The sequence below is a fragment of the Bombyx mori genome, chromosome 7, assembly GCF_030269925.1.
Source record: "Bombyx mori chromosome 7, ASM3026992v2".
In the NCBI taxonomy this organism is placed as follows: Eukaryota; Metazoa; Arthropoda; class Insecta; order Lepidoptera; family Bombycidae; genus Bombyx; species Bombyx mori.
In genome coordinates, this window is record NC_085113.1 from 9,796,814 (window position 1) to 9,817,804 (window position 20,991).

At 44.0% G+C, this 20,991-nt stretch overlaps 1 protein-coding gene across 3 annotated transcripts in view; it reads left to right on the forward strand.

The window, feature by feature from the left end:
* LOC101746814 (apyrase) overlaps positions 1 to 20,991 on the forward strand; it is a 30,760-nt gene that overhangs the window by 6,309 nt on the left and 3,460 nt on the right. The window contains exons 1-7 of one of the 3 annotated variants that reach the window (XM_038012059.2): positions 11,727 to 11,979; positions 14,141 to 14,363; positions 14,659 to 14,856; positions 15,651 to 15,781; positions 16,064 to 16,211; positions 20,079 to 20,205; positions 20,761 to 20,915. In XM_038012059.2, the coding sequence (XP_037867987.1) occupies positions 11,882 to 11,979; positions 14,141 to 14,363; positions 14,659 to 14,856; positions 15,651 to 15,781; positions 16,064 to 16,211; positions 20,079 to 20,205; positions 20,761 to 20,915 (1,080 nt within the window). In that variant the 5' untranslated portion in view covers positions 11,727 to 11,881. The other 2 variants (XM_038012061.2, XM_038012060.2) reach the window with 2 other exon arrangements.

The window sequence follows — 20,991 nt, forward strand, 5'->3', positions numbered from 1 at the left end:
TAAAAAAAATCTAATATAATATGAAAAATACATATAAATAAACATACATAAAACAATAACTTAAATAACCTTCTTTACCTTTAGTTCTCCCCAACATTGATATAAGAGATTTAGAATAAGCTTGTACCTACATTTTCTTGTTGTGCCAATCGATTTGAATATTTTCTGTAATAATATTTTGCATTTGTTTTGATTTCATATTGGTGTACTTATAAATACATACAATAAAACACAGTCTAATATTTGTACCATTTTACGAATATGTACATTACTGGTATTTATCGTATATTACTGGTATTTAATGGTAGGCAGCGGCTTGGCTCTGTCCCTGACAATGCTGAAGTCCATGGGCAACGGTTACCACTCACTATCAGGTGGGCCGGTATGCTTATCTGCCTACAAGGGCAATTAAAAATATCTTTGTACCTATTTTTGTTAGTAACGATTGAAGAAAAAATACTGGTATTATATTATCGTTTTTAGTTATACGTATTCCGTTTTGATCAATACTATTAAATATTTGATGGTAACTACCGTCAGCAGCTGAAAAAATTGGGTGACGTTGATAAAAAATAAGATCAGAAAAAAATTGCAGCTTTTTGTTTTAATATGTTCGCATTTTAAGGCCAATTTGAAGTAGAGAATGCTCTAATGCTCTCCCATTAGCCGAAGACAAGATCAAATGGCACAATATTGTAAGGACGAAAGTCATGGATGGAGTTGGTTAGGAACAGAGCAAAAGGAGATACCGAATCACGTTACATTGATGTAGGTATAAATATTGATAATTGTACCGGTGATCTTTCAAACAAAATCTAGCAATAGCCGATTTAAATTAATTAAATCAGTTTCAAGGCCTAATTCTGAGTCAGTTCCATTCGTTCTCAAAAGTGATATTCCAAATAATACAAAATATTTAGTCAACAAATTTGGAATGAACCTGTGAAATTTATTTTACCCACAATACAGAGAAAATTTGTTCTTTCTTACATCGTATTAGCTAAACTAGTGCAGCCTCGGCGAGCTTCTGCCCCGCAGGTACTTATCTAGCGCACTCAGCATTGGCAGTTTGCCACACTCGCAGCGAGATTGGCGCTGCATCCATAGTTTCATTGAGGTAGGTTTGGTCTTAACTGGCTTTTAACAATAAGTTTTTATTGGCTACTTTTTAAAAGATTCCCTTTTGGCTTTTTTGGTATATTGCTTTAAGGTTTAATGAATTGTGGTTTCAGTTCGAATTAGTTTTTCGGTTAGAACTTAAGTACATACTTTTTTTGGGACGTGAGTAATAATTTTTGTGTTCTTTTAATATGTAATAATACTTAATAATAATAGCTGAGAATAAACCACGCATGGTCCAATTTGGGATTCCCTGTGCTATTGGTACCAGAGACTGATAAACGTATGTATGATAAAAGTATGTTTAAATATATAAATATGTAGATAAAAAAACGGTGCGTGCGAGCAACTTGGTGCACGTGAATGAAGTGAAACTTCTTTTTCGTAGTGTATGTAGTATTGTGGTTTTCTTCATTTTTCATCTTTAAATCAGATTGCTCTTGTAATAAATAGGAAATGCTGTGTATGCGAAGAGATGCGACATCTTCAACATATATATTTTATATATTTTAAATTATAGATAGAAAAATAAATATATATTTAAACACTTCATTAAAATATTGGATGCTACTCGTTTCTTTCTTCGGGGTCGTCGTACTCCCTTACGGGGGCACGGAGCGGGCCTCGGGGTAAACCCCACTACCCGGGCAGACGCTCCCTGCCACATAGGGCAGGGGTGAAATGGATGCAAGACTGGATTGGGGGGGGGGCTGTTCGCAGCGTGCTTCGGCACACTACATCGACAAAAATACATACATATATATAATACGACGGGCTTGATGATGCAGGAGGAGTGATGCCCGTGGACGACGCTCCCCGGCGCCGGCTGCCGTCCTCTGCTTCCTAATGCAATTTTTTTTTTTTATTTTTTTTTTTATTTTTTTTTTTTTTTTTTTTCCCTTATTATCTAACTACAACTAACTAAACTACTATATACAACAGGGACAACAGTCAGCAACCGTGGGGCCCGCCACCGGCCCCATGCCGCGGCCCCACCTCTACAAACCAGAGGAGGAGCCGCGGCACTAGTTTGGCGCTCACCCGTTCTGGGCTCCCCAAAAGGAGAAGACCATCGCGGGGAGGGACCGATATGAAACACTCCCCAGACGGGGGAGTGGTCCACCCAACGGGGGTGGAAAATGGGTCCCCATAGGGGGGCACCCCAACGATGTGGGGGGAAGTGAAGAGTGTGGACAGCTCAGTCCCATGGGGGCACTCATTATGAGCACTCCCATATCACTCCGGTTAAGCCGACTATCTTACCATAGCCGGGGGTTCCAGTAGCTCCCTTGGTAGCGCCCGACCATCAGGTGGTCTGGCGTGCAAGGGAGCTATATTGTGGAGGTGCTCGTGGGGTCCACCGTCAGCCCGCTCGTAAAGATTACGAGCTAGCCTCCGGATGAACTCCTCGAGCGACTCCACATCCAGATCCCGGGCGATTACGTCATTTCTGACGTAACGCCCTGCTCCGACTATCGTGCGAAGAGCCAGATTTTCCTGGACCTGTAACCTCGCCCGCATGCCCTGCGGGATGAGGTGATACCAGGCCTCAGCTGCGTACGTGATACGGGAACGAACATACGTCTTATAAATGCCGAGCTTAGTCCTGACCGGCAACCTAGAGGCCAACACCGGCCGGAGGAGGAATCTCGCACAGCGAGCGGCCGCCAACGCCTTATTGGCGTGGGCGGTCATCCTCAAACTCCGGTCGATATCGACCCCCAAGTACCGGACGCTGGATCTAAACTCGACATTAGCGCCACGGAGACTGAGCTGTCCCGGGACGACTGTTGTGCGGACCGGACCGAAGAGGATAGCCGCAGTCTTCCCCACGTTGACCGCGACCCTCCATCGGTCCAGCCACTGGGGCAGTAAGTCCAAAAGCCTCTGCATCCTCAGAATGGCCGCAGAGGGGACGTTGGATGACGAGAAGTAGGCGCTGTCGTCGGCAAACAGCGCCAACTTCACGTCTACTTCCCACGCTTGGAGGTTACCCTCGAGCGTGGGAATGTCGTTGGTGTAGAGAGCGTAGAGGAATGGAGCCAGGACGCTTCCCTGAGGAACTCCGGCCGTGACTGGGCGCACCGACGACTTGGCGCCCTCGACCGCGACAAAGTAGGATCTTCCCTCCAGGTACGACCCCAGCAGTCGCACGTAGGCGTGCTGGAGGTCCGTGTTCTGCACCAGCTTGTGGATCAGTCCCGCATGCCAGACACGGTCGAAGGCTTTCTCGATATCGAGAAAGACTGCGGCCGTGTACTGGCGCGCGTTGGACCGATCCGCCAAGTGATGCATGACGCGGACCAATTGCAGCGTTGTCGAGTGACCGCTGCGAAACCCGAACTGCTCGGGTCTGGGAAGGATGTGCGGCGACACCCTTCTCAGCAGCAGCCTCTCGAACAACTTGCCCACATGCGACAGCAAGGTGATCGGACGGTAACTGGAGGGATTTCTCCTATCCTTGCCGGGTTTGGGCAAGGCGATAACCTTGCCCAATTTCCAAATTCCCGGGAAGTGTCCTGTGGACAGAATGGAATTGAACAGCCGTGTCATATATGACACGACCGTTTCAGGGAAGTGGAAGAATGCGAGGGAGGGAATACCGTCCTCACCCGGCGCCTTGCGCCTCTTCATCCGCTTGATGGAGAGGCGCAATTCACTGGGAGTGATGAAAGCATCATCTCCCAACGGAGGCACCGGGGAGGAGAGTAGGTTCGCTACACTCTCTTCCACCGATTGGTGGAATGCGGCCTCTGAGGGTGCAGAGTCATTTGGAACGAACTGCCGCTCCAGCATTGCGGCCAGGACATCGGCGCGGGCCTGAGCCGAGAAGCATCGGTTGCCCCTCTCGTCCACGAGTGGACAAGTCGGGGCAGACCGATTTGAGAGCTGGCGGCAAAGTCGGTGGAGGGACACAGAAGAGGGGTCCTCACGGGCCTCCTCAATCCGTTCCTCCCACGCGTAGCCCCGGAAGGAGCTAATCTTCGCCGCCAACTCCGCTTCCAACTCATTAAGCTCGCGCTTGATCCTGGGACAACGAGTTGTCGCCCAGAGCCTCCTCAGGCCCCTCTTCCGGCGAATGATCGCCTTCAGATGGGCCGGGAGTCTACCTCTGGGCCCGCCGCTGGGCACAAGAGTCGTCGCCTGGTCGATCGCTCCCCTGATGGAGTCGACAAGGCGGACTGCCGCATCGTCGACCCCATCAGGGGTATTGGGGTCCTGAATCACGGGAAGGTCGACTAGTCGTCTCTTAAAGAGCTCCCAGTCGACCTTCGGTCGTAGGGGCGAAGTCGCAACCCGGGTAAGCCCCATTCCCAGTGTCACCAGGATAGGGAGGTGGGGAGTACCCAGGTCGTACAGTGCCTCGATCGTTACGGGGCACCGTAGCCCCTTATGAACACACACGTCCAGCACATCGGGCTGGTATCGCGCGGCGGTAGGGACGTGCGTGGGTTCATCAGGGCCGACCACAGAGTAGTCGCCCCTATCGGCATCTTCTAACAGCCGCCTGCCCACTAGAGATGGCGTTAACGGTTGAATTTATTTATCTGTTAACTGGTAATTGATAAAAAAAATTACCGATATTTTTATTGGTTGAAAATACCGGTAAATCTTTTCGTTGAAAAATTAATTTTGCTAATGTTAAACTTGAATGGTACTAGCACTTTTCGAAATGATCCCATATTTCTGCATTGCGTTTCGGCATTTTAAATTAGATATACAATTTAAAAATCCACAACAACAAAGTAAGCAAAGTCTCAAACACACAAAAACAAAGTCAAAACACACAAACACAAAGTACAAATCTCTTAAAATACAAAAACACAACTTTACCAAAATAATAGAAAAGATGCACTGAGCCACCAAAATGTCAAGTACCAAACAAAATATTACGTTTAAAAAATCAACCAATCACGTCATCTTCGCGTTCGGTAAAAATATCGTTTCATTTCAATTTTTTAACGAAAAAAATTATCATTAACTGTAAAATACACCAACTTAAATATTGTGCTTTATTTTGAGGGGTATAGAGCATACAATGAAATCATAAAATTCAATATTTTTTACATGATAAGTTGAAGACATCTGCAAGGCGAAAATGAATCTTACGTGTTGAAATAAAGTTGAAACTTGCATAAATATAATTTCCAATAATTGCCTATGCCACTACACGCAGTGTGTTTGGTAAACGGTATTTTTAACCGTTTTGGGTAATTTTATTTATCGAATAGAAGTGTTAATTTTTTTTACCGGTAAATTTATTGGTTATTGGTTATATTAGCCACCTCTACTGCCCACTGCTGTGTTAAGTCGGGAGCCCCACGCGACGTGCTTCGCGTTGAGGTCCCCGACCAGCAGAGCTGGGCGGCTGTCGTAATTCAGGGCCCGTCTTATATCCTCAGGGTGAAACTCAGGCCCCGGGGGTCTATACGCGGCATAAATCCGCATATCCCCCCCCGAGGTGTGTACCCTCACACCGACCGATCGTGTCGATGAGAAGGACAGCAAATCCAACTGATCATGCACCACGTCCCGCCTGACGAGGGCCGCAGTGCCCCTGAACGGCCGCCCGGCAGGGGTAAGCTCGTCACGTCGGTACATGAAATAGTTGGGAATCCTGAACTCAACCTGAGGACTTAACATGGTCTCCCCCAGCAGTAAAACCTCAGGGTTGTACTCCCGGGCGAGGACCAATAGCTCGTTTTTCCGGGATCTTATCCCGTCGGGGTTCCAATAGATGACGCGAAGCTCTTGGCTAGCCATTGAGCCTCGCTATCAGCTGGTAGAACCCCGACAGGATAGCCCCGACAGGGCTAGCGCCCGAGGCGATCTCGCGGATCACTCCGGAGATCACCTCGGCCAAGTTCTCCCAGAGCGCCAGCAGCCATGCAGCAAAGCCGGCAGGCTGGGAGGCCTGTCGACCGCTGCGGCGCTCGCGCTGAGGGCGGGGGGGAGGGGGGGCTGAGATGTGCCCGAGATGGCTGGTTGGGCCTGAGGCAGTGGGGTCGTTTCCGGTATTGAAGCCGGTTGCGAAGGGTCGATGGGGGGGTTTATATCAACCTCCATTACTAAATTTGTTGACGGGGGAGCCGATGCAGTAGGAGCGTTCGCTACTGCGTCCCGTTGCGCTCTCTTCTTTAGTTTTTTTTTTTGTTTTTTTAAGCCTGTTTTTTTTTGTTTTAGGACCTGGTAATTGGGGGGTTTGTACTCCAGCACGGGCTGGAGCGCTGCGTTGTGAGAGGGGCGGTCTGCTTGCAGCGTTTAGACCACGAGGGGTAGGAATGGGCATACCCCGCCGCGGAGCGTTGGCTTCAGCCATCAGCGTTGCCGCTGATGGATTTGCCTCCACTGACACGGCAGGGGGGATGGATAAGGACGGGGGAGGGGGTTGGGGTTGGGAAGATTTCCCTTTCCCTTTCCCCTTCCCCTTCGGAATGGGAGCTACAGAAGGAGGAGGACCTGTGTTCCCGGATCGAGGCACCAACGGCGCAGGAGGAGGGACGGTTACTCCCATCATCCTGGCCCTCTTGCGGTAGACCGCGCACCGCCTGTCGACGGCAGCGTGATCTTTCCCGCAATTGGCGCAGGAGAATGGGCCGTCCCTCGGCCTCGGGCAGTCCGCTACGACATGCTCCACGGCACATCGAACGCAGCGGACCGCTCGGTGACAATTATTGGAGGCGTGCCCGAAGGCCTGGCAGCGATGACACTGCGCAGGCCCGCGGGTTGGTCGCCATCCCTCAATCGTCACCCCCGGCAAGTACAGCAGTTCATTGACTGCGTACAGGCGGGCGAGGTCGTCCTTCGAGAGGTGGTCCAAGGCTACGTGAAACACGCAGCCCGGGCGCCCTCTCTGGGACCTGATGCACCTGGCGTGACGAGCCGGAAACCCCAGCTCCTTCAGGGCATCGGTTACTTCTGCCGCGTCAGTATCGGCAGGGAGGCCCCGGACAGCCACCTTAGTCGGAATCTCCCCTGTCAGGGCATAGCAGTACCATTTTATGGTACCATCCCTGGCAGAGGCCTCCGACAGGTAGGCCTGGACCGCCCTGTATTCCTCTACCGACGTCGGCAGGAAACTAAAGCCGGCGCCGAAGGGTCGCACCGAGGGGGCGCGACCGAGGCGCTCCCTAATGGCCGCCATGTGGCGGGACCAATTAGGGAGGGCCTCCACCATTATTGGCGGATGTCGGCGCAGCTCCTCTTGGGCACGACCCTTCGGCCTCGGGGGAGGGACATGAGAGGATTGGGATGTCCTCTGGGTGGAAGGAATACTCGGCCTAGCTGCCATGGCAGCATAGGAGGTAGAGGGAATGGGGTTAGGCATAGGGGCATGACGTGGTCTGGTGGACTCGAGGTCCATGTACCTGGTGGAGTCCAGGTTACCCGCCGTGCCGCTTAGGGCGGGGGCACCTCGGGTAGAGTCCACCGGGATTGGGGATAAAGTTGGGGAAGGAGAGTGAGGAGGGGTTCTCAATTGCCTAGGAGCAATCCCTGTCCTGGCGGGTGCTCTAGGCTTGGGAACGGGTTGGACTGGGATTGGACTCCCAGAGGGGGAAGTGGATCTTGACGAGGAAGGAGTGATAGACTCGGTAGAGGAGTGATCCGTGGACGTGGTCACGCTCTCTTCTCCCTCCGACCTGGAGGAAGGGCCTATACGCGGGCGTTTATCTTGGTCACCCGATGAGCCTCGGTCAGACTCTGACCTGGCCTTCTTCCGCGGCCGAGAGGGCCCGGAGGGATCGGCCGACGAAGGAAAGTTACTTTCCACCGGTACGATCCTCAGGGATTCCCTGGCCGCGGCCGAAGGCCCGGACGAACTGCCCGCACCGGGTCCCATCGGGGCCATACGGATTGCAGGTGTTGGGGTTGGTGTATGACGTTCCGGCATTGCCTGTCGTCCCTTATGAGACGGGCCGGGTGTGCTGATAGTTGGGGGTGGGTTCCCCCCCGACATGATTTGGCCGAACTATGAACGGCCACTACGGCTGGCGGTACATCCGTACTACTATTAACGACAACGACCGACCCACCTTGTTGTTAGGATTTTTAATATGTACTGATAATACTGATAATAATCGTTTATCACTAAGATTAAAATATAAAATTTAAATGAATAATGTAAATGAATAATGTAAATAGAAATGGGCCCGAGCCACTCTGCGGGCACCCTCCGCGACCGGCTTGCCGAGTTGTATGTGGGTAAACCAACCTATGAGAAAGAAAATAAATAACAAAACTAGGCTAACTTACCCTCAGGAGCTCCAACTGGATCGACTTGTACAAAAATATGGTAAAGAAAAACTATGATTCCACCCCAACTTAAAATAAGAGGGGGATAGAATGCTACCAGCTAAATTAATACTTTAATAAATATGAAAAAAGAATAAAATTAAAATGAAAAAGAAAATTAATACTAGTAAAGTAAAAATAAACCGGCCACGACGGGAGAGCCCACAGTACGTCCCGTGAAAAAACAAAAGAAAATCACAAAATCTAAACCTAATTATGAGTAAAACGACTGAAATACTAGAATGGTCACTTATAAAGGTCGGTCGGTTCACCAGTGTAAGATCAAAAGAAAAACACAATTTATACTTTACTAAAAAAATATTAAAGCTATAGAGGGTATATCTAATTTAAAACTAAACTAATTAATTGTAAATAAATTGCCACAGTGGCGCTAGTATGCAGTTGAATAACTACCCTATATTAATGATTACTAAATACTACTAATAATAAATTTATTATATTATATCTTAGGTTAATTGTAAAAATAATAATACGGGAAAGAATCAAATTAGAAAATGGACAATAAAACTATATTCGAACTAAAACATTAACCTAAGCACGGAACTAAATACGGGGTTCCCGTCGCCGCCGTGAACCGCCACCATAGTTCAGCTACGCGGGTTTAATAACAGCCCCTCCTGACCCCGAAGGGTAGGGGAGGACTGGGAACGGACACAGATGGCCAGACTCAAAGGCGCTAACGTAACTCGGTTTTTATTCTTAGAATAAAATGAGTACGCAGCTTCTCCAGGCTGATCGACAACTACCCGCAATTAACTGATGTTAAAAAAGAAAGTGTCGAACAACTCACCTGTTCCCGGGTCCTGCGTTACGTTGCTCGGAACGTCTCCGCGCCGAAACAACACCGCTAGATCGAAACACTCGCACTTTGGGCACACACAATCGCACAGCACAAACAATAGGGGCCACTTAGCACTGGTGTCCCGGGCATCTGCTACTCGTTGCTAACGCTCGCGCTGGCTTGTAGCAAGTATACTACGCGCATGCGTTCGAGTGTCACGCATTCACTCTCGCTCTGTCTCTTTCTAGGTAGCGTTTAACGTTTAACACAACTTTGTTGGAAGTCGCATTAGAAGTTTCACTTCATTAAACACGCAGACCAAAAGCAAACAATCTGACATCATGACACAATCTTTGTCAGAAGTGGAAATCAAAGAATCTCGGCACAACACTCAGGGCCGCTTATTACTGCACCGCTGTCAGTCAGTCGTATAATCTGTTAACTTTGTATTGAAGCATCATGCGTTCCCATTTGAAGGGTAGGACTTCCGTTACACAATATAATTGAGACTTGGATCTAATACTTTAAAGCGGAAGACGACCATTTTCACAAGATCTATCGTGAGGCTATTTATCCATTTAGTAAAAAGAAAATAATTCTGGAATATTAGGAAAACCTTGAAGTATGGGGTGAATAATAAATAAATAAATAAATATTTACTAACAACCACGCCACGTTAACTGGTCCCGTGATAAGTTCGTAAAGAACTTGTGTTACAGGTACCAGATAACGGATATAAATGTAAGATTTTTATTATACACATACATATATTTAATAGACATCCATAACCCTGGAAAAGACATTTATGTTTATCATACAAATATCTTCGCTTGGCGGGATTCGAACCCGCGACCCCCTTGTGTAGTGACCATGTCACTTACCACTACACCAGACGTCTACTAAACCGTGTTTCTTTACAATTCATTAGATCGGAATTTATAGTTCAGAATAAATACGTTAAAGATAATAAACAATATAGTAACTAAATTTAAGCTAATTTAATCTCAATTAAAATAAGTTGATAAATTAACTCAATATTAATCTAGATCAGCGTAAGTACACTAAGGAAAACAGAAAACAAAAAGAATTGTACATTTTGAAATTATTTATTTATGAATAAATAATATATAATTATGAATAAATATAATATTACTGGTGGTAGGACCTTTGTGAGTCCGCACGGCTAGGTACCACCACCCTGCCTATTTCTGTCGTGAAGCAGTAATGCGTTTCGGTTTGAAGGGTGGGGCAGCCGTTGTTACTATACTGAGACCTTAGAACTTATATCTCAAGGTGGGTGACGCATTTACGTTGTAGATGTCTATGGGCTCCAGTAACCACTTAACACCAGGTGGGCTGTGAGCTCGTCCACCCATCTAAGCAACAAAAAAAAAATACTATTATTCCGTATAGTAAGTAGATTGTCATGCAAATTTTGCTATCAAAGCAAATATAATGTCGTTTGATATGTTATCAGAGATTTTATGCTTAGTGATAGGTTTCGGTAGGTTTTGTGTTTCTTCAAGAAAAATATCACGAAGAAATAAAAGGCCTATTTTAGTTCGTTCTTGAGACTTTTGGAAGACTAACTACTATATTATTATATTGCCTTATTTCGATCGTCTGCTTAAAATTTTACATCAAAATATTTTAATGGCACCAATGTGACCAGATGCAAAGAAACTAAAATGCAGAATACAAGCCACAAAGTCTCATACAGCCAATTATATATTTGCTAATTATCGATGTAGAGAACTAAAGATTATGCCGTCAACCATGTAGCTTTTAGGCAGCGGCTTGGCTCTGTCCCTGGCGTTGCTGAAGTCCATGGGCGACGGTAACCACTCACCATCAGGTGGGCCGTATGCTCGCCTGCCTACAAGGGCAATAAAAAAAAATTACTATACCATCCTATATTCCTTGGACTGACTATAGGTCAGAAGATACGAATTGATGACCTGCAGTTACTGCAATCACTTCGTAATTATCCATTAGTAATGATAGCAACTTCATTGAGAAGTCCCGAACTCTTAACCTCAAATATTGTATCTAAAGTACCATAGCTCGTGAGGAAGTCAAGTGTTCCGGCTTTGTGTGATGCAATGAAGCCTCTTGTCTTAAGACGATCAGTGTGGCGATGATTAATGGGCTAGGATAAGTAACTGTAATAGATTATTTCTGAACTAATAACTCCAGTTTGAAGGATGGAATAATAATTTTTATAAGTCAATTGAATCTTTGACGACATGCTTTAAAGTAGGGGCTTGCATGCTTTGGTATCTATAAACTCCAGAAAGTCTGTCTACTGAAAAATTGGTCTTTGATACAAACGTCCAAAATTCTTTAATCATGTTGAACGGCTCATAGATATTTTTGTTGAAAATTAATTATAAAGTTATATTACCATCAGTAAATTATTATAACTAAAATAAAAAATAAAAACTATTCTGAATATTTTCCTCAAAAAATCGTCATTCATACATTAGTATACCTACAACTCAAGATAATATTTATCGTTGTAGATTGTTGATGTGATTTGCTACTATGATATAAAATTTAATAATTAAGTAAAATCTGTTTAATTATTTGAAGCTGCTTCAGCTTTCACATCGTAGTAAATGTTAGCACGTGCCTCATATAAGTTTAATTTATTTAAATATTCAGAAAATGATATTTTATTATGTTTTTACACTGTTTGGGGTTGTGAATGCTCAAGAAAGTAGATTTGCTTTGAATATATTGCACTATAATGATTTTCATGCTAGGTGAGTGCGTTACTTGAAGTTTCCGTGAGAGTGAAGTGACAGAAAGAATTTTTCTTAGTGTAGAAGGTTAGGAAACTTCTAGAAAGCCTTCGTTTCTATCAAGACTTGTACTTCAATGTCTTCAACGGTGTGAACTTCACTAGCAGCAAATTGAGGTATTGAAATGTATTAGTAGAAATTAATGAAAGTTCTAAGCCCATTCTTGTTCAGCGCCGTCTGAGCCACAGATTTTCTTTATTATTATTAAATTATTTATTTCAGATAATGATCCATATAAATGTTAGTAACAGTTATTTCTTAAAAATAAGTTAATAAAGACACAGTAATAAAAGAAAACAACAACTTTATGAACAATCAAAATTTAGTAACGTATTTTAATATTTCTTATTATCTCGATCTTCATTTTCTTGTTTTGTTATATCTAGATCATGATTCTGTAACGTTTTGGACTTATTTTTTTTTTTTTTTTTTTTATTGCCTTTGTAGGCAGACGGGCATACGGCCCACCTGATGGTGAGTGGTTACCGTCGCCCATGGACTTCAGCAATGCCAGGGGCAGAGCCAAGCCGCTGCCTACCGCTTAATACTCTCCACAAGCCTCGTTTGAAGAAGGACATGTCATTATTTACATTCCTTACTCCAGATAATATAGTATTACCATTTTTATTTTCGTTTGATACTATTAGCAATAATAAATGCTAAATCAAATGAATACGGTGTTCTAAAATTAAGACTGACAAGTCATAGCTAAATAAGAGCTAAGGGGATCTAAAATAATCAGTTCAAGTAGATAAACTCTTATTTGATTTATTTAGTGCTATTATTGCATACTGTCACCTATACTTTTTAATGCATATGGAGAGTACATTATGCGGCAGACTTGTGAAGATTGGTCGGGAGGTGTGCACATTGGTGGAACTCATATTACAAATCTCCGATATGCCGATGACACGACCCTGCTAGCTGCAGACGAATCTGAAATGTCTCTTTTCTTCAGCAAAATGGAACGTATCAGCAACAGCCTAGGCCTCTCCATAAATAGATCAAAAACGAAATTAATGGTGGTGGATCGTGCAAATGTTCTAAGATTGAGTGGGGCGCTTGGATTAGAGGTTGTAGACGAATTCGTGTATCTCGGGTCCTGCATCAGCAACAAAGGCTCATGTGAAACTGACGTGCGCTGACGTATCGGAATGGCTAAAAGTGCGATGTCTCAGCTACAGAAGATCTGGAAGAATAGAGGAATAGGCCTGAAAACTAAAACCAGACTGGTGCGGACTCTTGTTTTCTCTATTTTCTTGTATGGAGCTGAGACATGGACGTTGAAAGCAGCAGACCGAATGCGCATCGATGCTTTCGAAATGTGGTGTTGGAGACGCATGCTAAGAATTCCGTGGACAGCCTTCCGGACTAACGTGTCGATATTGAAGCAACTGGGCATCAAAATCAGACTGTCTACTGTATGTCTGAAGCGGATCCTCGAATATTTTGGTCACATTGCGAGGAAAGACGGCGATAACCTGGAAAAACTTATGATCACAGGCAAAGTTGAAGGCAACAGATCTAGAGGCCGCAGCCATACTCGTTGGTCCGATCAGATTCGCACCGCTTTGGACAGTACAGTGTACAGCGCGCTGCATGACGCCGTGGACAGGGGAAAGTGGAAAAAGATCCTAAGATTGAAGCTCATGGGTGATGGTGGTCACGACCCTCAGACATGAGGAACACGACTCGAGGAGGAGGAGTTGCTATTATGAAAGTCTCAATACAATTTAGTATTGTTTTTTCGTAATTCTGTGTTTTTCGTAATAAGCAGGTCAATGTCAGAAGATCTAAGGACATCAACTACCAGTTGAATTAAAAATTCCTTAAACGGAAATTGATATTTTCCTAAAAAGAGTAAAACATCAACAATTTGCGTAATTACTTTCGGTAGGACCTTTTGTGAGTCCACACGGATAGCCACCACCCCGCCTATTTCCGCCGATTGGGCAGCCATTGTAACCATACTGAGACCTTAGAACCTATATCTCAAGGTGGGTGGCGCATTTACGTTGTAGATGTTTATGGGCTCCAGTAACCACTTAGCACCAGGTGGGCTGTGAGCTCGTCCAACCATCTAAGCAAAAAAAAAAATAAGATTTTTCAAATTGTTGATTAGATTCGTAGAAACCAGCCCGGCAGGCACGACCTGTAATCCAGCCGAGGCGCCATGTATCGGAGGATTTGCTAGACTGGCTACTAAAGTGAGGGAGAGACAAGCAGCTGAACCAGATTCCTTATTACTAAATGCAGGGGACAGTTTCCAAGGTACCATATGGTACAATATCTTGAGATGGAACGTAACCCAAGACTTCATGAATATGCTCAAACATGACGCTCATGTAAGTGTCATTTAGAATGGGTAATTTTGTTATTAATAGTAATTTTTAAAATGGCAATATTTTTTCACGACCCAATGAGACTAGTCTAGTACTTAGTAATGTCTGCAGACTCTTACGCGTTTTGTAGTAAGCGAGGATGGTTGATTCCATCAAACCTCACATGGGCCAGTGCATGCTACACGCGCAGACTCAATTTTGACATTCTCAAATCTCACACTTCTTCGCGGACGCAATATGCTCAAATAAGGATACAAGGATAAAAGTAAAAAAAATATAGCAACAAATTATTTTCTAGGTCTTAGGGAATCACGAGTTCGACAATGGTATTGAAGGCGTAGTACCTTATCTTGAGCACTTGGATTCTCCTGTAGTCACTGCCAATATTATTGATGACGATGAACCAACTATCCAAGGGCTGTACAAACCAAGTATTATAGTAGAACGAGGCGGACGGAAGATTGGTATAATCGGTGTTATTATTGCCATCACTGACGTGAGTTGTGTTTCCCTACCAATTTATTATTTTATGTCTATTAACTTAGACAGGCAGCGGTTTTTGTTATAGAAGACCCGTTGCAGTCGGCCGTCGTATACAGGATGGTCTTGGAAGGCGTTGTTGGAATTTTGCGAATTCATTATCTCGCAAAACGAATCGGCGTACTGAGAGAGAAAGAACCCTCTCTCTTCGCACCGATTCGTCATCGGCAAGCTCGAAGCCAGTGAAGGCAGTACAAGTATATGTCTTGGCTTTTATAGGTGATAATTTCCTACGGTTAAGGTCATGGAGGGACCTGAGGTGCAGGAGACGACGCGGTGCGCTACAAGTATTAGCGCGTCACCCTGTGGTAGCATAATCGTGAAAAGAGCGACTGATTGGCTACGTATTGCGTCCCAACCTACGCAGACAGGTTATGACCCCGCGGGATATCCCGGGACACTAAAAGCATTGCCTGGTCCACCTAATAGACTGTCCTACTGAGACGACCGACTTTTCAGAGCCATCAATTTGCCTCGAAAGCTCCGTGATTCCACACACCCCTCGCGCCCCTAAGCCTACGAACTTGACGAAGGTTTGGGCCTCAGCTCAAAAAAAAAAGCGGTCTATCTGTGCTTTGAGAAATGCTGGCGTGGTAAACGAATACATTCGAGTTGATCTTTTGATCTTCTGTTTTCCGCAACAGTAAATATTACGGCTCGCTTAACTCTAAAAACGTTCGACATACTAGAATTTTATTTTTAATATCACCAGATATGAGAGTCAATGATTCATTAATCGATTAATTTTAGCAACTAGCATCTACTGGAAGGCTGAGATTTACTAATGAAGTTGAAACAGTCAAAGCAGAAGCTGAGAAACTACACCAACAAGGAATCAACATCATCATAGTACTCTCACATTGCGGTCTGGATATTGATAAGTAAGAAAATTCTAATGACCTAACAACGTGTTCTTCTTCAAATGCAAAAGGTACTAAGGAATCAATACATATTGGGAGCTTACTACATATGTTATACGCGACACTAATTTCTTGAGTCTATCTATTGAAGCGGTAAAAACGGTTCCACTCTAAAAACTTTCAATTTAGGTATACAAAGCTTGTGAACTAAATACAAAAGAAATTCTGTAGCACGTAATCCTAACGAAATGAGACTTTGTTCCATTTGAGCACCCTAAATTAAAGGTAATAATAATTTTTCAGAGAACTAGCGGCAAATGGCGGTCCTCACATCGACATCGTTGTAGGAGGCCACAGTCACACCCTGCTCTTTAATGGCGAGCCTCCAGAGAACAGCGGGTTTGTCCCTCGTGGTCCCTATCCGGTTATAGTGGATACTGATGGCGGACCGGTAATATCGATTTATTTTTCAATGCTCTATTGCTCTGGTGCTTAAACTACCAGTCCTATAGCAACGATTACCATGGCGACTTTTAGTCACACGTCTACCTTACTAATAATTATGTATGTATGCGACGATAGTTAAAAAAAAACTCAATAGGATTTAAGTAAACTTGGTTCTTAGTTAGTGCACATTGCGAAAAGAGTGTTTATGGCAAATTTAAAGCATTTCGGAAGGATGATTTCGGAGATCTAGCGATGAGTGAGGGGTGTTTCGTTTGTTGATATGCAAGATTCTAATTTTACCCTCTGGGACTTTGTATTCATAAAATATATATGACGGCGTTAACAATATTTCTAATAAACATCACGAGCAACAGGCGTGACTCACACAAGCCGGGTGCGCCGGCCGTGTCGTTCCACTCGTGCAACAGAAGTGACTCATAAGCCAGTTGCGCCGGCTAGTATAAAAAGGCGGTGCGTGCCTTGCGAGAAACATTCGTTGGACTGCGCTTGCCTGGTGCACTTACTATATCCTTGTTACGTTGTGTGATTCAGTGACTGTTGTACGTACTGGTTAAAGTTGGACAAGTGTTAAAGTGAATTGTTAAGATAACATATTGTTGATTAAATCAGGAATCAAAAGTGACATCGTTTTACTTGGTGTTCAACAAGATAATGTCTACCCTCTAGCTTACATCAGAAGTGAGATCAGGACTCTACTCTCACTGGCGTGACGTGTTTGAACATGTTCGAAGTACAGCAAAAAAAACATGATGCAGATCAGAATACTAGTAGTGGTACGCCACAAGAGCGTGAATGCAGCATACGTAAGTCGTGTAATAACGTCTCTGTTACCTCGATGGAAGATCTGAGCCACGAAGAAATCGTCACATCTTACGTTCTGGCTCATGTTGCCCAGTTTGACTGTCGACGTCATCACATGGCGTTTACTAACGGAAATACAACACGTAACAAGCTATTGCAAGAAATTAAGGCAAGTGCAAATCTCAAGTGAAACTTCGATCGCAATAATGGATCTGTCATGACGAGTGGGTAGTTCCGACACGAATCGTTTTTAAGCCAATGACTACTGCTAGAGTTATATGGCACTAGTACAGTAAACCAGGACATGAGACTGTGAATTGTCGCTGAAATTTTAGAATCTACTCGATTCAATACCAATAACACTACACGTTCGATGACTTCGGGCTCCAGCAAGCAAGCAAACAAGAAAGCAAGCAAGTTTCCGTGGGGAAGAAAAATTGACACATCTGAAGTCGTCGTGACCTGTAAGATAAGACGTCCGGTGCGTTCGTGTCTGGCGATGCGGCGGTGTTCGGGTTCCGCTGGCGGATGCAGGTTTTTCCGGTGAAGGCGTGCTTGTGCGTGCTTGACAAGTGTTCGCGGTTGGCTTCCTCAGTGTGGGAGTAACATCGTTCTGCACAGGTAGCCGGAGGTGAGACTTCCGCGGTCGCGGCCCACCCAGTCCGCGAGAACCGGGCAGATCGCCTCGACGGTACGGAGGCCGGCTGACGGGTCCGCCAAACGACGAGACCACGCCTCCAGCACGGACTGCCGATATTGGAGCCCCCGCGCTCCGGCTGCACTTGCGCTAGGGCGCGCCGCCTCGTAGGAGACTGTGAGCCTGCAAAACCTGAACAACCTCCTCATCCGTGGGCGCCCGGCTCTCGCCTGCAAGTCGGCTGTTACGTGTGCGGTGATGCGAGCCATGTAGCTTCTGGGTGTTCCATGCGCTACAAGAAGAAAAACGACACTGCTCCAGGTGCTGTGGCAGGTCCAACCAGAGACGTCAACGTGTGTTCCAGAGCTTCAGTGTGTTACAGATAAGTGGTTTTGGCTTCCCCTTTATGTTCCATTCAGGGTCAGAATGTAGTCTTATAAAAGTCATAGTAATTTATTCAATGGTAAGCGGTTTCATGAACAAGTCACTCTTTAATCTGAAAGTAACTTAGACCAATCATGATGGCAAGAGCACTTAGGGGATATTCAACTCGCCCTTAATAGTGCACGTTGTCGAGTAACAGGGTTTACTCCAATAGAATAGACGTTTGCCGTTCAGGGTAGTTCACTTGAAATATCTAAAGTTTCAACAGAGTGATAATCCCTCTAGATTAGATCTTGATTTAGCACGGTCGAAGACCGGCGAAAACATAAAAAAGGGCACAAACAGAAGCTTGGTTTAGTCGAGGCAAAGCTAAAGTCAAACTCTTTTCCGCTGGGGATTTTGTTTTCGTAAGTTGACCGAAAATGTAAAGGTCCCTTCAACATTACTGCAGTTTTGGAAAACGATAGGTATAAATTGAGACATGTAAATAGTTCTAATAGAGTGTACAAATTTCCCCATGAAAACTTACGTGAAATACCTCGAGGCCCGTCAGGCCTACTAGAAATTTCTGAAAATTATAGTGACGATGACGTGACGGCGTACACAGATGGGTTAATTAATCTTGTTCATGAAACTGATCTTAATGATGACGACTCTATCACTGACAATAGAAGCGACATTTTTGTCCGCAAATAGCGATACAGCAAACATAGTCTGTGGGTAGTGATACAATGTCTGTAAGCTCAGGCACCTCAGGTGCAGGTGTTGGAAATGTAGAAAACGATGGTCGGTCTCGCACTATTTCTGAAGAAATTCCGTATAAATGTTCTGGTTTAAGAGATGTTTTAACAAACGCTACCGTACACGCAGATTAAAAAAAAAAAAAGAGAATTGTATGTGGCTAGAAGAGAGATGTTAATCCGGACTAGCAAAAAAAAAAAAAAAAAGAGAAAAAAAAAAGAAATTGTAAGTCATTGAAGGGTGTATCCGGTCCAATGACTTGGCTAAAGGGATGTTAATCCGGACTAGCAAAAAAAAAAAAAGAGAAAAAAAAATGTAGGTCGTTGAAGGGTGTATCCGGTCCAACGACTTGGCTAAAGGGATGTTGATCCGGACTAGCAAAGAATAAAAAAAAAAGAGAAAAAAAAAAGAAAAAAAAAAGTGTGAAGTCATTGAAGGGTCTGTCCGGTCCAATGGCTTGGCTATAGGGATTTTCATCCGGACTAGCCACAACAATTAGCTACAGGGATTGCGATCCGGTCTAGCATTATCCGGTCCAGTTCGAAAAACTGAAGGGATAACAATTCCGATTTAAGTTAAAAGGGACATACTTACATACCTGAAGAGATTTAAATGAACTGGCCCAGGTATGTAAGCAGTCAGTATTTATAGCCAGTATAGGATTTTCTGAAGAATTATGCGAACCGAACCGTATTAGATTGTCAATATCATAGACCACGTTTTAAGTTGCATCCGTTAATGTCAGGATGAACGAATACGCTTATTGTCTACAGAACAACCATAAAAAGGCGCACGAGGACGAGCGCATGTCAGTATGGCCGTGACGGCGTTAACAATATTTCTAATAAACATCACGAGCAACAGGCGTGACTCACACAAGCCGGGTGCGCCGGCCGTGTCGTTCCACTCGTGCAACAGAAGTGACTCATAAGCCAGTTGCGCCGGCTAGTATAAAAAGGCGGTGCGTGCCTTGCGAGAAACATTCGTTGGACTGCGCTTGCCTGGTGCACTTACTATATCCTTGTTACGTTGTGTGATTCAGTGACTGTTGTACGTACTGGTTAAAGTTGGACAAGTGTTAAAGTGAATTGTTAAGATAACATATTGTTGATTAAATCAGGAATCAAAAGTGACATCGTTTTACTTGGTGTTCAACAAGATAATGTCTACCCTCTAGCTTACATATATGATATCCTTTTGATTAATACAGTCTAGAAATCAACAAAACATCTGTTATCTTTGATATAAAATGTTGATCGGTTTTAATTTTCATTCTCCTTTTTTTAGGTACTGATCGTTCAAGCCGCTGCGCATACGCAGTTCCTTGGCGAGATCAAGGTATTCTTTGATGATTCAGGCAATCTACTCGATTGGGAAGGTCATCCTCATTACATCGGAAATAAAATCGAACAAGGTATTTGACAAGATATCCGTCTTGTTGAGGAACTTGATATTCATATGAGAGTGTCAGTTTATGAATATTTTTGCATTGAGTTTGACTTACAATGAGTTTGGGAATCAATAAAGAGGTTACATCACAGGATGGATATTTGCAGGGAGCCATTTCTATAGATAGATAGGATTCTCAGTACGACTTGTGTTTTTAAAATTATATAGATACATAATATGATGTGAGGCTTTCTCTCGTGAATTTTAGAAAGAAAAGCTTGCTTGCACAAAAATCTGAGTTATATTATTCGATACTTTAAAATCCAACAAGTTTGGTAAAAAAAATCTTTTTTCCTTCATAATTTTATTTATTTGAATATATTTCCCATCACAATTGCTTTGAATATTCAAAAATGTGATAGTATGAATTGAATTGTTGAAAAACAAAATCCTGACTCTTCATATTATAGTTAGTATAAGTCTATGCTTTTCACATTCTTTTCTATTATTATTATTATTATTATTCGGAGCAACATCCTTCTAGTTTTTAAAAATGTAATAATGATTGTTATTTTCGCAGCACCCGATGTCCTAGATAAGATAAAAATATACCAACCATTGGTCGAAGAACAAGCTTCAGTAGAAATAGGTTCGTCGCTGGTGCATTTATCTTCAAGGTGCGCTTGTGGTGAATGTAATCTGGGCAGTTTTGTATGTGACGCCTTCATGCATGAAGTAAGTACTCAATTTGAATAGATAAAAATATCTGTGGGCATATACCAGATAAATAAATAGATATATGCATCCATAT